The sequence below is a fragment of the Python bivittatus genome, unplaced genomic scaffold (genome assembly GCF_059951505.1).
Source record: "Python bivittatus isolate LINGU-HERP-01145 unplaced genomic scaffold, Pbiv_v1 ctg000480_np1212, whole genome shotgun sequence".
In the NCBI taxonomy this organism is placed as follows: domain Eukaryota; kingdom Metazoa; phylum Chordata; class Lepidosauria; order Squamata; family Pythonidae; genus Python; species Python bivittatus.
The window spans coordinates 26951811-26969781 of record NW_028277075.1 but is presented as its reverse complement, the minus strand read 5'-3'; the positions used below and the strand labels follow the sequence as shown (position 1 = coordinate 26969781).

At 35.8% G+C, this 17971-nt stretch overlaps 1 protein-coding gene across 2 annotated transcripts in view; it reads left to right on the top strand.

The window, feature by feature from the left end:
- Positions 1 to 16663, top strand: part of UBR1 (ubiquitin protein ligase E3 component n-recognin 1) — a 72513-nt gene extending 55850 nt beyond the window's left edge. The window contains exons 32-47 of one of the 2 annotated variants that reach the window (XM_007425584.3): positions 414 to 566; positions 862 to 959; positions 1452 to 1542; positions 2497 to 2645; positions 4288 to 4343; positions 5374 to 5470; positions 6060 to 6127; positions 6496 to 6652; positions 8437 to 8524; positions 9485 to 9618; positions 9933 to 10041; positions 11431 to 11487; positions 13318 to 13395; positions 14933 to 15103; positions 15648 to 15749; positions 16282 to 16663. In XM_007425584.3, the coding sequence (XP_007425646.2) occupies positions 414 to 566; positions 862 to 959; positions 1452 to 1542; positions 2497 to 2645; positions 4288 to 4343; positions 5374 to 5470; positions 6060 to 6127; positions 6496 to 6652; positions 8437 to 8524; positions 9485 to 9618; positions 9933 to 10041; positions 11431 to 11487; positions 13318 to 13395; positions 14933 to 15103; positions 15648 to 15749; positions 16282 to 16423 (1750 nt within the window). In that variant the 3' untranslated portion in view covers positions 16424 to 16663. The remainder of the gene's footprint in view (positions 1 to 413; positions 567 to 861; positions 960 to 1451; positions 1543 to 2496; positions 2646 to 4287; positions 4344 to 5373; positions 5471 to 6059; positions 6128 to 6495; positions 6653 to 8436; positions 8525 to 9484; positions 9619 to 9932; positions 10042 to 11430; positions 11488 to 13317; positions 13396 to 14932; positions 15104 to 15647; positions 15750 to 16281) is intronic. The other variant, XM_007425583.3, reaches the window with a different exon arrangement.
- Positions 16664 to 17971: the final 1308 nt, after the last annotated feature.

The window sequence follows — 17971 nt, the reverse complement described above, 5'->3', positions numbered from 1 at the left end:
CGAAACAGTATTCAAAATTGTAAATAAAAATTATAGTAAATGCTATTAAAAGAAACAAAAAAGACATTTCTAGAATCCTTCCCAGAGGACACTTGTGATAACAGTTCTGCAGAAGGAGGAAGGGAAGAATCCAACCAGCAGATTTCTGGGATTATTATTACAGATAGTCCTTGTTTAGCTACCATTCAAAAATTTCAATGTTTGCTTATTGGGTTGACCAGCACTTGATTTCATATGCATATTGATTTATTTCACTGCACTATAAAAGTGGTTATCTTCCAAAAGACCCTCTGATTTCTTAAAACAACACAAGGTTTGGTAAATAGTTAAACTGAATGACCAAACTTCAGAACTAGGTTTTTGCATGCCTGTACTAGGAGATTTAATCTGGGATGTCCATTTGAATATTTCAGATACTTTGAAGCCATTCAACTGAATTCTCGACAACGTCATCATGTTGAACAGGTTTTTGATTTAGGGAACGGAGAGTACCTTTGCCCACTGTGCAAATCCCTGTGCAATACTGTGATACCAATTATTCCTTTGCAAGCAGAGAAGATAAACAGGTATGTGATCATATTTAATTTTTCCTACATTATAATCTGCAGCAGCTTTTGTTGCATTTATAGGGAAAGTACATGATTCTTTGCTATGTTATATGAGCATTTTATCAACATGTTGTCCAGTCTAAAATCTTTCTCAACTTTGGAGGAAATACCAATTTTTGATAGCTGGAACAACCACAGTGAGATCATTTCATATTGAATAATCACCATCAAAACCAAATAGCTGTTTAAATGATGTCTTGTGTAAAACATGCACATCCCAAAGACTGATGAGTGCTATTTTTTGTATTGTCAGTGAGGATGCAGAAATGGTAGCTCAGCTTCTGTCTTTGCCAAAGTGGCTAGAGATTGTTATGGCTCGGATAGCTGGTTACAACGAGAAAAACAATAAAGGTTAGTGACTCTCATGAAAAATTTTACAACTGAGATAACTATTTTAAAATGCTGTTGAATCTTTAAACAGTTAAGATGTTATCCCATTTAAGTTTTCCAGTTACAAGATTGTTCCATTGACCTTTATTATTTCTCATAATCCTTTCCTCTGGCTGTATTTTACTAGTGTAGTCGATAGTGGTTCCATTTCTTTTATGTTTTATTAATTTCCCCTTGGTATATTATCTGTACCCAGTATATTGCATTAGGATGGCTTTGTCATCATTTCTGCACCTGAAGGTAACTCACCTAGGCAGAAATACAAATCTTTATGCATGTATATCTGGGCTATCTAATTTCTCACAAGATGCTGCTAAATAGAAACCATTTTGGCCAAATGACTCTGATAATTGCATTTTTATAGTAAAAGTAAGCATTTTTATAGTAAAAGTATTGTATTTCAGTTAGTTAAAATCAAACTGTTGTAACAATATTTTTATTTAATTTTTGAAGAAACCAGAATTGCTCCATCTTTACTTAATAAAGAAATGAAAGATGCTTCATCTGAATTCCATTCTATACTTAGCTTTGGAGTTCAGCCTTTGTAAGTATTTTCTTTTCTTTTCTTTTCTTCCTTCTAAATCCAGATGAATTAAATTGACATATTTTTTTTCATGAAATAGTTTGAAACATTATCCAGTTGCTGAATAAAGGGTTACTATACTAGCTAGGTTCATAGAACAAAATGAAAATTCCATTAAAAGCTACAATATATTTCTAATATAATTCTAAAAGAATTATATCCTGTGTTGACTATATGCTCTTTATATTACCTTTTTAATGTATTGTTTTTATTTCTTGTGTTTAAATGAAGTATTTTTTATTGAAAATATAATGAAGCTCATTTATGTAGCTTATTTTGATTGTCTCTCATTTTGTTGTTCAAACTAAAAGAGGAAAATGCACCAACTTGAATTCTAGCTAGTCACCAATCACACTGTTTTAGGGATGTAACATCAACTCTGGTTCAATTTAGACTTAAATTTTTAATTTTATCTTAATCATGCAAAGAACAGAGAATGATATAGTGTAATGTATCCAATTAGGGCAATTTTCAGCAATGTGGACTTCAGTTCCCAGAATTTTGCAGCCCGCATAGCCATTGCTGAGTATTCTAGTAGCTGAAGTCCACACAACTGAAAGTTGCACAGGTTGTTACACTAGACTGGTGTTTCTCAACCTTGGCCACTTTAAGATATATGGACTTCAACTTCCAGAATTCCCTAGACAGCCATGCTGGCTGGGGAATTCTGGGAGTTGAAGTCCACACATCTTAAAATGGCCAAGGTTGAGAAACACTACACTAGACCATTGTTGAGCAAATGCAGCTAGCCTGAAGCACTAAGATTTCACGCCTGTTTCCAGGGATTATAACTTTCAGTGACAATTTAGTATTGCACGTTTCTGACATAATTAAGAAAATTACTGCAGGTAATATAACAATTTATCCTTTGAACTTTATCATCACCGGCTCACAACTTCTGTGTTCCTTCCACAGAGTTGAATATTCAAATAGCATCAAAGAGATGGTGGTTCTCTTTGCCACAGCAATTTACAGAATTGGATTACAAGTTGCTCCTAATGAAGTTGATCCACGTATTCCTGTGATGACTTGGAGCACTTGTGCTTTTACAATCCAGTGTTTAGGTGAGTAAAAAGTTGAATTTATGAGACCATTTGAAATATAGCTTTTGTTTTATTTGTTCTTACCTAAATAGTAAACAACTATATTTTTGAAAATAAAGGAAAGCTACTTAAAAGTAAGTAATAAAATGTTAGTATATAGAATGCTAAATAATGTGGGATTATGCTAGACAAAAGTCAGATCCTTACTGTCCCCATTAACTTCCTATGCTGTTAGAAGTGGAGAGTGAAATTTTTCATTCTGATTTCAGAAAGTACTACTTTCCACAAATCTTTTTCCTAGTATTCCTTTGACTAACAATAATGGTACTGCCTACCACAAAACTACCGTATTTTTCCGACTATAAGACAATACTTTTTTCTAAAATCCTTATGCTAAAAATTGAAGGGTGTCTTATTCAAGGAAGTAAGCCGAGGAGAGAACCGCGCGGTTGCAAAGCTGCCCATACTTTGTCTCTGCAAACAGACTTTCTCCTATTGCTAGCCTCCAATCACGAGTGAAATAGCTTGACTCTGCAAACAGGCTTCCTCCAATCACGAGCCTCAATCCCGAGTAAAACTGCCCATACTGTCTCTGCAAACAGACTTCCTCCAATCACGAGCCTTATGTAACTGACGTCAGCTGATGCTGAACAAACCAATTGGAGGAAGTCTGTTTGCAGAGACAAGCTATTGGCAGTTTCACTTGTGATTGAATGTAATCAGTTATGCAAAAGAGCATGGAAATAGAGCTGCAGAGAGACGGTTTGGACCTCCTCCCACCGAGTGTATCAGGTAAATGTTACCTAATTACTAAATAAAAATGTGTTCTGCACTATCTTTAAAATATTGATTTCTTAACTTTGGGTTGGAAAAGTGGGGGTCGTCTTGTACATGGGCGTGTCTTATTGATGGAAAAATACGGTATTTTAGTATCTGCTGCAGATGGGAATTTTTTAATAGACGTAATTTCTACATACTGCAAAATCACATTTAATTCTAAATATTTGTTACTCTAGAATTGGTGCTAGGATTATGTTTAGACATGAAGGCAAGAAATAATTAAATGTCCAGGGGCAATTTCAAAATTAAATCATAGTACCCAAAGGCTAAGCCTTGGTTTATTAAATCATTGTACTTTGATTTCTAGTATTCATTTAGAAAAGTGATAAGAAGAACCATTTTGTGCATTACAGTATTGCTAAATAGATGTAACACATCTACATCTGTGCAAATTAATAAGCTGAAACAGAACTCCTAATTTAGAATAAGTCTAACTAACTATAGTGGAGCTTGTTTCTGATGGACGCTCTCAGAAATAAATGTCATACAATTTAATACAGTAATAATTTGCTATTGATACAGCATATTTCAAGTGAAAATTCACAACTAAAATATTATTTGAACAAATGAATTGTTACACCTCATTTAGATCTTGTGCTACACTAGCTCTGACATGGGAGCGTGCCAGATGTAAAGATATTGCCACAGTGAAAACAAGATTTTTGATGTCAGTTAAATTGCATTAAAATCCAGATCTTATCCTATCCTGTTGAAAGCAGCAGTTTATAGAGATTTATGGGAATTGAGCTGTAAAGATCTGGCAATTTTGGACCACTGTTAAAATATACCTTACTCACTTTACATTTTCTTCTTGCTTTTAAAGAAAATCTTCTAGAAGATGAGGGCAAAGCTTTGTTTGGCTCTCTACAAAGTAGACAGGTATGAATGTCTAGTGGTAATAACTATGTTTTTATCCATTGCCAAGGTAAATAGACTAATAGTTTATTGAGAGAGATCCTTTTAACCTTTGTAATCTACATGTGATATTTTTAACTTGAAAAATGTGACTCAGTCACATAGGGAAAATGGAAAAAAAATTAATGAGTTTTTATAGTCAAGAAGCCATTCTGCAATTATATAACTAACTGTAAAGTAAACTGCTTAACACAAGATTGGCTTTGCCCTTTATATTAATCTGTACATCTCCAGTGAGCAAAGCTCAGGAGTGCTGATCTAGCTGAGTTTGTGATTATTTTATGAGTTATTATTTGTATTCCTAGTTATTATCTGCTCTTGTAAGACACTTCCAAATAATAGATGTATTTAAACGGACACTGGATGGTCCTCTGTTAAAGATATTGTAGTTTCATTCTGCGTTTTTGTTTTGTATGAAGTAGGAGATTAAGCTAGATCAGCTGACCCCAACCTAGGTGGACTTCAGTTCCAGAATTCTTAGCAGTTTCGGTGGTGGCAGGGGAATGCTGCAGTCCTTACATGGCTATGATATAAGAGCAGTGGTGCATTCTTGCCTTAAGGAGGATGTTTCCACTTGTTACTTGGATAATATAAATTATTAAAAAAGAACATGCAGGTTCTAATCTAGAACTGAGTAATATCTTCATATATAGACCACTGAAGTTCAGGCATTTCAGTGTGCAATTTACCATCACCTTTCAGACAAAGCAAATAATTATAAAACCAGAGATGTTTGCTATTTGCTAAACATATGCTCAAGTGCTGGACATTTTTAAGCAATTTTTTCAGATTGTACCTTGAATGTTTATTTTCTCAACTGACTAATATATAGACTTTTAGATAAGGGGAAGTTAGTCACTCCCTGCATATATTTTTTCCCTTATTTGCCTCCGAACTACAGTCCTGATTCTTCAGGCATTGAAGATAAAGTTCTTTAAGAAAAAGATAAAGACAATTTCATTAAAAATTCATTCTCCTTCTTCTTGCACTCTAGCACAGTGGTCTTAAAGCCCTAGTACAATTTGCAGCTGTTCAGAGGACTACAGTGCCACAAAACCTGATCCAACAACATCTTGTACGTCTCCTAGGAGGTAATGCATTTTTCATCACAAGATTTTAAAAATATTTAAAATCTTCTTGCAACTGTTTCTTCCCTAACACAGTTGTATAATTCATTAAAAAGTATAGGTATAAGCAAGCACATCTAGCAATGCAAGGTTCTAGAAATCCCCGTTAGATCAAAATGCATACATAGTTAATTTGTCGATCAACCCCTTCTATTGCTAGGCTTCAAAAACAAGTCATGATAATGTCAAAATGACAACTATGTGAATCACATCATTTTATGATGATATAATGTACATATCAACATTTGCCTCCTATTGACCCCCCCCCCACAAAGACATCTATAAATAAATGTGAGGGACAGTTGGCTAAATACCTAAGCAAGAACAACCCTCTCACTTTGAGGTTAAATAGTAAAGAAGGAGTTTGTTGGAGTCTTTTGTTCTGCTGAATTTTCTCTGGAGCAGCAGTTGCTGGTGGGGAAGGTAGGAAAGGAGTATAAGCTATGCAGGTTTGGGGCTGAAGTTTTCCAGGACTCGTACTCATTAATAATGCAAACAATGTATTTTCAATTTATTGTTAACAATATCTGAAATGTCTGTTTTGCTCTTGTAGTTCTTTTGCCCAATTTAAAAGTGGAAGACACCCCATCTCTTCTAGATGTAGACCTCTTCCATGCTTTGGTAAGTGGATTGATGGCTTCTGCTAACGTTAATGTTCCTTATTTTTTGAGACTTACTGAGTAGACCCAGTATGTTGTTTTGACTTCTCTGGGGTCATATCTGTAATAGTTGCTTTATGTAGTCTGTTGAAGATAATATGTTGAAATGACATTGTTTTCATTTGGGTGTGTTTTCAGTTCTTCCTTGTGCCTACACATTTTAACATTAGTTAATTTAAAAATATGGTATCAGATCCAACGGTTTTGATCTTTTGTATGAGATTTATAGAACCTTTATTTTTGAAGCATATTTCATCACATTGCTTGGGTAGCTGTTTTTAAACATCTATTATGAAAGCCAAGATAAACAATTTCTTATTTCCTCTGTAGGTTGGATCTGTGTTATCATTTCCATCTTTGTATTGGGAGGATAATGTAGGCTTGCAACCTTCAGCTATCAGCTCTGCTTGCAACCAACTCTACCTCTTCCACTTGTTTACTATGGCACACATAACACAAATTATTCTTACTACAACAGCAGATAAAGGTATCTTTGATTTAAGATAATAGAATAAATCACTTTTAGATACTTTTGCCAAAGTTTTGTATTCTTTCCATTTATTTGTGAAGTGTTATTTGTGTGTGCATTCCTGCTCACTTTCCCTAACCCAACAATATAGGAGAATCACCAACAGAACCCAGTGGTTCATTGATCATATCCACTTCTCTCATAATCCTAGCATTAGTGGCTGTAGACTCAGGCCTGAAGAAAGGAGGTTCATGTTCTGCCAACAGCTGTGAACAGAAGGGATAATTCTGGTGAAGATAACACCATTGCACAAGATTTTTTGGTTTTTGATTCTCAGTTGCAGCCTTCTGGGCAACCCATCTGTCTATTTGTTCCCTTTTCTCATGTTTCTGTTTCCCTATCCCAGTTATGAATGTACCAATAGCTGTACCAGGCTTAATTCAATGTATTGGTACTAATCAATAAAGTCTGAAATAGTGAAGGATGCAAGTACTTAAAAGAAAATTTCCCCATTATCAGCTGACCTGTAGGCTTCCGGTATCAGTTGATCTGTAGACTCAGATCAGCTCTAGAGGCTTTGCTTTGGGTCCTACTTGCAGATATTACATTTTCTTTGTGTTAACTGTATATTGTTTTCAGTATTACTGTTTTATACAGAATTCTTTTAAAAGAAAAAAAGTGATATATAAAATCAGTAAATGGATATTATTAATGTTTTATGTTCAGAAAAATATTGATATTAAGGCTGAAAGAACACCCTTTCTCTATAAATTATTTAACAATTCATATACCAGTCTATTTGCTTAATTTCCTTGTTCACTGCAAATTGAATTGTCTTAAATGTTAATAATTTAATAGTGCAACATTACGTAATTATATATGTAGGGTCAGTTCTTTGATGAACACAAAACAAATATGTTTCTGTGTAGGTACTTTTCAGTGGTTTTCCTTTTTTTCTTTTTGCACATTATTTTTAAAAGGGGTGGATTGTTTTCACTATATGTTTTACCTTAAATGGCCTGGAAGAAAGGAATTAATTGATTTTTAGTAGCATTATTCAACCTGACCTGGATTGTGTATATCAGATTGAATGCATCTGGATGATAACAACTGCCTGCACCATTTTAACTGGGTTTTCAATTGAGATAGAGTACTGAATTTACTTTGGTTTCTTGGCGATGGAGGAGTGTGGCTCTGCTAGTTGGACTTCTTGGTAGTTTTCACAACCTTTAGGCAAAGTATCCTTTTGGACTTTGGTGGCACTCCTTTGCAGTCATTCAGGCCTTTCTTGGCAAACCAGAAGTTGTCCTGGGGCTGTGCTGTTCAGTAGATAAGCCATTGATCTATGGTGTCCTGCTGGATTCTATCTAGTCACCATAGTTTCAGTATCTATGCAAAATCAATGGAAGATTCATTCAGAGCTTACAGTGGGGTGCCATCAGCCTGCTGATGATTTCCAGCTCTACTTCTTCTTGCCATTCAAGAAAGTAACATTTTCAAAATTCGGTAATGGGCTGGGTGAGAAAGAACATATGGTATTAAATCTAGGCAAGATGGAGATGTTATTGGACAGTAGGAAATTATACTGGGGTAGTGGGGTAGGGGAATTGAGATTCATCTTGTTCTGCATGCAGTTGCACTCCACCTGAAAAAATAAATTCCCAGCTGGAGTGTTTTTTTTTATCTTTAGCTTTCACTGGATTCAAATGTGATATTGGTGCTGTTATGATGATGAACCGGATACAGCCATTCATAAGTCATTCAGATTTGATAGTAGTTAATTGCAGTAATGATCTTTTCAGATTGTCCCTCTGCTCAGATACTGAATGATAGTGAAGAAGCACGTGCTGCTGAATCTTTTTGCAAAGAAATTTCCAGATACACAAATTGGTAAGTGGCTTATCTGCGATACACCTTGGAAGGTAAACATGTTGCATTGGTGCTTCACGTTTTCAAACGGAGGGAGGAAAGGTTTCTTCAGTCCAGAAGTTCACACATCAGTAATGCCTTTGTGATTTTTGCTAAATATGTTGTACAAACGTGCATCAGTGAATAAGTCTATGTGGGGGGGGGGGTGTTTAGGCCAGAAAAACCTAGTTTGAGAATATGGCTTGCTTTTGGTTTCCTGATTGCAGTTGTTAGTTTGCATGATGTGCAGTGTTTTGATTTATTCTTGGCTTGTTTCTGTGTCCAGCCTAAGACGTGAACCACTTCATTAGGGAGGCAAGATATGAGCTGCTTAAAACCGAAGAAAAATAGAATGGGAATGGGCCAAACAAGCTATGATTGCTTTGTTCATCTTTCAGATTAACTGAAGCTGATTTGGGGCTTAATCAGCACACCATGGCTAGAAGCAAATATGATTTAATGCAATGTTGCCGAATTATTACATTTGTTAATTGTTTTATAAGCATTTTTAGCTTTGCCTCAAAAGTTTATATAAAACCTTTAAGAAAATAAATAATTTCAATATTGACAGAACAAGTTCTTTTTGGGCAGCAGTTAAGAGCATAAATGGAAGGAAAGATGATAAACAGAAAAAGGAAGGCAGAGCAGAAAAAGAGCTTTTATAGCAACCCGCTTAGCAGTCTTTTTAACAACACTAACTGATTGTATATTATTTGAATATAACTGGATACTTCTGGAGTGGGATTGATTATTTTTACCACTTTTCCATGAATTTTCCCAGGGGTGTGTCTGTGTGTGTATGAAGAAACAGCATCACTGTTTTGGTGAGAGTTTTTTATACTTTTCACCACACCTTGGCCATTTATTTTTAATCAGCTAGGGTTTTAATCCAATTTCAAAGTTCTGAAAATACTAAATCCACATACGTTATATATGTTATAGTTGCTACAGCTTGCAAGTTCCAGGTTGGTATTTGTGGGATTGCATAAAGAAAGGGATCACCCCCTACCTCCGCTGCGCTGCTTTGTTCTTCCATTATCTGCTGGCAGTACCTCCACCCGAAGAACTTTCATCCGGTAAGTAGCCATGTAGGGTAATCTCATTAATTCTGAGGTGGAGTCAAATTCAAATCATTCAGGAAGCAAAATGTACTATTAAATAGGTGTAAAAATACTTTTAATATCAATTCACATCCATAACATTCTCAATTTCAGGCAGTATTCTCCACTGAAAACCCTCTTCTTAAAATGTAGCATCCAAATCTGGTTATTTACAGTATTTTTTATACTGATTCAATTGATGGACTGCATAGACTGCAGCTTTTGAATAAAGAAGGCTTTTATATTAGGTGGTGCAATTAATGGTACAGCTAAAATTGTTCTTTTCACAGTTTCAGAGGAAGATCAGTTCAAGGCACTTTGTGACTACTTGTCTCTACCTACCAATCTGTTCATGCTTTTCCAAGAATATTGGAATATTGTGGAGCCCTTACTTCAGAGGTATTCTTAATTGATGGAAAAAAACAGCTGACAAGCTATACCCAAACAAATAAGCTGTATTATTAACATATACACGCTAAGACAATGGCTAGGTTCCCACAGTTCAGTGAACCACAAACTACCCATTCTCATTTTAGTCATGTCTAGCGTGTTGTGCTAACCTAGGCTGTGCATATATGTTAGGGAGCAGTCTGCCAGTATAGGACAACCCTGACCTAAATACAAGTAGACTAAAATGTTTAGCATTTATGTAATCATATTTAATACTAATACAGTAATTTTAAGTAATTTTATGCATAATAATTGCTTATCGGTGACTTGGCTTTGAGAAAGCTCTCCTTTATCTTAGGCCTTGGGAAAGCACTTTCAGGTTGCTACTGGGATCCTCTTGGGAAAAGTAGTTTGATGCATTTATTTAGAAAATCAGAAGTTAATGTTTATAGAAGTACAAAATGATGAACCAACCCTCAGTCTTGCAGTAAGCATAGGATTTTTTCTTGGGGGCAGGAATGAAAACAGTTTGAATTAATTCCAAGGTGAGATTGCTTGCAGACTTAAGGGCAAAAAGGTTAGAGTGGTGGAGTGTGAAAACTGACTTCAAGGACTAATAATGGAAAAGCCTGATCAGTTGTGTATTTGGGCACTGTTCTCTGCTCCCAGGGTCCCTTAGCATCCTGAGAGTAGTGCACTTATCTATTCAAATATACGTGCCTGTTTATATATGTTTGTCAGGGTAGGGTTCTCATACCCACATCTAGAGATTCAGCAATGTGACATGGCTGTTAAAAGGCAAATGCAATTTTGGCTACATCAGTAGAAAGCAGTAGTTCCACTCTATACTGGATGGTCCAATTCTGAGCAAGATATTTTTAAAGAGATTCTGAAAAATTGTAGCAGATACAAAAAAAAGCAGTGAGGATGATCAGAGAGAAGAGGCTTAAGAGAAGAGCTTGAGGGAAGTGGATAGGTTTAGCCTGAGAAAAGACAATGGAGGAGGGACACAATAGCAATTTCAATTATTGTAATGGGTGTCACACAGAAGAAGGCTAAAACTTTTTCCTTGCTGCCCCAGAGTGTAGCCACAGAATAATTGTGTTACATAGAATAAGGCAGATTTCAGCTGAATGTTAGGAAAAGCTTCTTAATGGTAAAAGCAGTTCAGCATTGAACCAGATCAAGAGACGTGCCGAGTTCCCCTTCGCTGGATTTGTTCAAGGAAAGACTGGACAGTGATCTTTTGGGATAATTTAATAGATTTCTGCCTGAATAGGAGATAATGCTCAGGAGCCTAAATGATTTCTTCCCATTTTGGATTCTATGGCTTGTTTTTGTCAAGTCTTTCCCCTTGTTTTTGCCACTGACAAGACTGATAGAAAGTTTCTCAAACAGTTGGTGCGCTGATCCTGCTGTACTTTGCTTCCTGGAGGGAAAAAGTATTGCAATAAGGTTAGTTTCATTTCTTCTGACTCTACAACTACATACAAGTTATCTGGACTTTATTAATCAAAACCAGAGTGTATTTCTAACTTGCTGCTTCTGAATGCTTTTTATATAATTTCTGGGTGAGAGGTGAATATTTCACTGGAATTCAGTAGAAAATGGATTGAATAGTGTTTTCAACTAACGTTCATCTTTCAAGTAAGATTGCAGCATTCCCTTATTAATGTTATGTGTTACTCATTCCTTTCAAAATATTTCTTTACTGTAAATTCCACACTCCTTTTTGAGACACAAATGCAATCAATTTATTGAAGCATAATATTCAGAGAAGCCTTCCCCAGCCGTGTTTCTTCTTGATATTTTGGACTTCAGTTCCCCAATCCCCATAATTATTTCCCCAGTTATAAGAACTGAAATCTACCACCAGTGTAGGAAAGGTTGATTTAGAGGATAGCAGATATCTGGACTGAGTAATAAATTGACTCTAGGACTGGCACGTGAGTCAGTACAAATAATTGAAAGTAAACTGTTTCTTGGTAGAAGAATATCTTTCTGTATATCTCCTATTTCATATACGTTAGACATTGTATTCAAATTGGGGGGAGGGTAGCAAAGTGCCATCATATATAATAGATTCTTTAGAATTTGTTTTTCAATAAACAGGGCTACAGGTAGACCTCGCTTAACGACTGCCCTCTCTAGCAACCATTCAAAGTTATGATGGCACTGAAAAAGTAACTTTACAACCAGTCCTTGCATTTATGACTGTCACAGCGTCCCCGCTGTCACGTGATCAACATTCAAGCACTTTGCAACTGGTGGACATTTACAACTGTCACAGCATCCCATGGTCATGTGATCAACATTTGCACACACCACAACTGACTCCTGGCAAGCAGTCAATAGAGATGCCAGCAGTAAAATCTCAAGTTGTGGTCACATGATGTCTCACTTAACAACCCTCAGTTACTCACTTAATGACTGATTGAGAAGTGATGTAAGTCCATCACGGTCATGTGATGTTTCACTTAGTGACCACGTCGCTTTGTGATGGGGTTGCTGGTTCCAATTGTGGTTGCTAAGCGAGGACTACTTATATTACTCCAGAACCACAAGTCAGCAGTCCTTGGTCCTAACAGACACTGGGGTGGGGGGTAGAAATGAGTAATCAGATGGTTTGTATTTCTTTATAAAGGAGCTCTTTGAAGGGCTTAAAAATTGGGTGGAAATGTTCACATGAACACTTATTCAGAACTCTCTCACACCTTTTAAACCTGCCTTCTCCCATCGCTGGTGTGCTGACCCATCTTCAAGGCCTGCTGACCCATCTTCAAGGTCTCTACAGATGCTTGCAGATAAGAAATGTTGAGGATGCGATCATAGATCTATCCCTCATCTGATCTCCTTTTAATGGTTTCATTGCACGTGTAATTAGTTGCATGTCTCTCTAGATTATCATTATTTAGAAATAGTAACAGAAAGGAAATGCATATGCTATTTTTTTCAACTGATTGTTTCATAATTCTCTGTAGATGCATAATATAGAACTCTCATAAATTCCTACCTTGAACATCGTAATTACCTTATCTTTCTGCCTTATGCCATTTTGTATGCAAAAGATTCCAAATTCCACAGAAGAATACTCTAGCACAGTGTTTCTCAACCTTGGCAGCTTGAAGATGTATGGACTTCATGCTAGCTGGGGAATACCAGGAGTTGAAGTCCAGACATCTTCAGATTGTCAGGGTTGAGAAACACTGCTCTAGCAGGTGATGCTTTGATACGTAGTTGAACCCTGGCATACAGTACTGTAATTCTTTTTGTTTGAACAACTAGATATCCAAGGGAAAGAAATAAATTGATAGAGCTTCCAGAAGACTACAGCTGCCTTTTGAACCAAGGATCTCAGTTTAGGTGAGAACCAGAAGAGAACCAGAATTCAGTCTTTCATTGAACTGAATTAAGGATAACTAAAGGAGCACTCGTTAAGCAGACAATGTCATTACATTTTTCCTTGCTGTACATATAAGGGTAAGAAGCTTTATTTCAGGCTGGCAACTAACCCACACCTGAATTATCTTAGCGCTCTATATCACAAGAGGAAAGCTTTCAAAAGGTGGTAGTGGGAGTATGCCTCCTCCTGAAGCCTTCTCTTCTACTCTGCAAGACCTAAACAGGGCCCTCGTCTCCAGATCCAGGCTTGCTGGAATGTTATAAGGAGGCATTTTTATCCGAGGCTGGAGATGGACTTTCTTGTGTGTCGCAACTTTGACAACAGGCCTGCATGCACAGCTCTCACTCTTCTTTTCACAACTGAGTAAAGAGTAATGTCCATTATTACCTTTTCTGAAAAAGCTTCCAATTATTTTGAAAGCATTTCTAGGGGTGCCAATTCTGACTGGAAATGGTTTGCCACCTTTGCACCTGAGTAGATTTTTTCTTTTAATCTTCTTTAAATAAGTATAAAGTACATGGCAGTTATTGTAAGTTGACTATATATCAAATGCCAAGGATGGTGATATTTATTATTATCATCATCATCTTTCAAACTATAATCTTATACACACTTATCTAATAGTAAAGTAGCACTTATTACATGTATAGAACTGACTACCATTTGGATGGTACCCTTGGTGTAATATTGCAGAACAGTTTTAAAGGTTGTTTACTTGATAACAGTTTGGATTTTTAAAAAAATTGTATACAAAATCCACTATTTGGAAAACATTATTGCCCTTGAAGTTCAACAAATGATATTGGTTAAGAAGATAATGCGTAATATTGTTGTTTCTTAATATTCAAAATGTGTAAGGTGCTTTGCAAGTTTAACTTTGGAAGTACTTTATTACTATATCTGTTACCTAGTTGTTTTTACTGCTACCCAATTTAAATAATATTTTATAGATTGAAAAGGCTATGTTCAAGATCATTTCTTAAGGCTTCAACTGGTTTTGAATTTGAAATTGTGACTATGTTCAGTCATAATGTCAAATCATGGATTATGCTTTACATAGTAAAATTCCACACCATAGTTTGAATGTAGAGACAATTTACCTCAGAGGTTTTCTTCCCATTTTGACAAGTTTCAGCTTTATAAATGGAGAAACACATTTATTTATTTGTAAACATTGTAACATTTGGACATTAAAGCAAGCAGTATTAAATACATCTAAAATTGGCCCATGTCTCTTAGGTAAAAGTCTGTATTGAGAGCACAAAACTGTTTGGAATTGGCTAGTTTTACTCTCTGTCATAACTGGTTTCTATTTGCAGTGAAATATAGCAATGTTGAAAAATATGTTTTACTATCTACCTTCTAATTGTCTGGTTGTATGAATGTTAGCAATGAGATGGTGTTTGTTGACAACTTGGCAATATATTTACAATAGCACTTTTCAAAATACCCATCTTGGCTCCAAACTTTACTGTCTAATTAACTTTACCTTTACAGGTGCCCTCGATCCTCTGATGATGAAACCAAACATCCTGTCCTATGTTTGTTTTGTGGGACTATGTTGTGTTCTCAGAACACCTGCTGTCAAGTGCTAGTAAATGGAGAAGAGATGGGGGCTTGCAATTCACATGCTGTTTCCTGTGGTGCTGGAGTCTGCATTTTTCTCAAGTAAGTGACAGTTGGAAAATAAGGTTAATCTCAGTTAATTGGGGAATGGTAGGTAGATGGTGATGGATTCCCAATCTTGCATGTGCCAGATGTATTGGAGAATAGCACCCATAATTCAGATGCCACCTCAAAGAAAGAAGTGGGTAAAAATAATTGTTCTGCTTTCTTTTCCTCATGGCAGGATTAGGGGCCTCTTCAGTTTGGATAGATTGTAGTACAGTTAACAAAGAATGGGGTGATCCCTGAAATTAGGTAGTGTTTTCAGTAAGAAGGACCTTATTCAGAGAAGAAATCAGTGCTTAATTTGGGGGATCACCTGATTTGCCCATGTCATAGCTCCTCCCACTTAATAAGGCTCTGATCCTTGGGAATAGTGGAAAGGTAGATCTGCTACCATAGAAAAATAAGTGAGAAATAAGTCTGTTCCCCAGACTTTCTCTAGATATGATCTATTTTGTTTGCACATCCTTAGTATTTTTGTACCAAAACTGCCTGAAAATTTCTGTTCATTTTCAGATTTTCTTTTTTCTATTTTCTCCTTAAGAATCAGAGACTGCAGAGTTCTCTTGATCGGTGGCAAAAATAGAGGTTCTTTCTATCCTGCACCATATCTAGATGAATATGGAGAAACAGATCCAAATCTGATGTAAGTTACTGTTTTGCTCTTTTTCTTATAAAAAGCTCTATCTAGTTTCTTTAAATGAATTCTTACCATCCTTCATATTCAAGTTATTGGATGCTAGATTTAGATTTTGTATTTTTATTTGGATTACTTCTTACTGTTCTCTTTCTTTAAAACAGAAACAGAAATGTACCATAACAGTGCCAGTAACATGTTGCTTGATTTCCCAAACGACAGAGACTTTTGTTTGCTAGTGAAAATTTGAAATTGGATTTGTGCCTGATGCTGCTGCTCCCAAATATTTCTCTGTGAATTAACTAAAACTACTCAGTAGTAAGAACAGTTCAGCAGTGGAACCAACTACCCAGCAACGTGGTGGGTTCCCCTGGGCAGAATGGGCTCATATGGCTAGTTGAATTAATTGGCCTGAATGGTCCCTTCCAACTCTATAATCCTGTGATTCTGGGACATGTATCTGAGTAGACCAAGGAAAATGCAGCAAAACTAAATATTATTTTTAAAACCCTAATAGTTGTATTTTTATTTCTCTTTGAAGAAGAGGCAATCCTCTGCACCTGTGTCATGAACGATACCGAAAACTCCATTCGTTGTGGCGACAGCACTGCATCATAGAAGAGATTGCTCGAAGCCAGGAAACTAATCACATCTTTATGGGATTTAATTGGCACCTGCTCTGAGTATCAGGCTCTTCGAGATTAAATTGGCGACACCTCATTTTGTAAAACATCACACAAAGAATACAAAGAATCTTGGTTTAAGGAAAAACTACTAACCCACAACCACATATTAAAACTTGTGGGCAAAAATTTGCTTAGAAAAAAAATGCATGCATGCATACAACTTCCCAAATATGAATGCTAAATGATCAAAACTGTGTGGATCATCAGTAACCTGATTTTTTCCACTCAAGTCTGATTTTTAAAAAATATATATATATATATATATATATATATATATATATATATAAATATAAATATAAATATATATATCTGAAACTTATACCAAAATTTTAAAAAATCAACAGTATTTCCATTTTTCTGCAGCAGCAGTTCTAAACACATATATAGTCTTAGTGCATCTATATGTAAGAACAAGGACTGATTTAATCTCCTTTTACATCACATTAGTTGCTTCTGTTTCTTCTTTTAGCCTAACAGGTCACAAAATAAGTGTAATCTATAACTGGCTTTGTCCGTAACTTATCTTTGGGTGCAGCATTATTACATCCCAAGTGTGAAGCACTACACAAAGCAGGGTGCGCTGGAAAGGAGGTTGATATTTATTGTGAATCCTTTCAGAATGAGAGTGTGTTAGTGCAGGCTTTGTTAATTCTGAGAGGTTCCAGTTAGCTTTGATGTATATCAAAAGTCAATGCTTTGCTCTTGGCATATCCCAAAATGGGAAGGAACAGCACTGCAGGAAAACAGGAATGGAGAAAAAAAATCCATTTGTTATTGCAAGTAGTCTTTATTTGTATTGCCCAACAAATTTCAGACTAAATTAGTTCTTAAGGGGGATTATAAATCTATATGATACATTATAATTGAACAAAAATAAAAACAATAAGAAATACATTATTCAAAACAGTACTGTCATAACCTCATATCTACCATGCATAGTCTAACAACATTTTTATACTGTATACAACGAACATAACAATATTCAAATAATTATATTTGTAAAATAGTAAGGTTATTCACAAAATAATTCATAAAACAAAATCCATGCTAAAAGGAGTCCTTAATATATGTACCAAATGTTATATCTGTAATGTAAATTTAAACATTACCTACTTTCTTCTTTTAAAAATACAATAAAACCATAAAATGATATTTTTTTTCTGTTTGTGCCTGTAATACAACTCAATTTTTTTCTGGCTCCCAGGTAAAAAGATGCCTGCTGTTAACTTTGTGGCCAGTGCTAATCAAAGTACTAAAAGCGTTAAATTATACTAATACAGGTAGTTCACACTTAATGGCCACAATAGGGACTGGAAAATTCCTCATTAAGTGAGGCATCACATGACCACACTGATTTTATGACATTTTTTGCGGCAGCCATTAAGCCAATCACCACAGTCATTACGTGAATCATGCAGTTTCCCATTGATTTTGCTTGCTGGAAACTGGCTGGGAAGGTTGCAAATTGCAGTTACATGACCTCTGGATGCTGCAACCATCATAAGTGCAAGCTGGTTGCCAAGTGCCCAGATCGCAATCACGTGA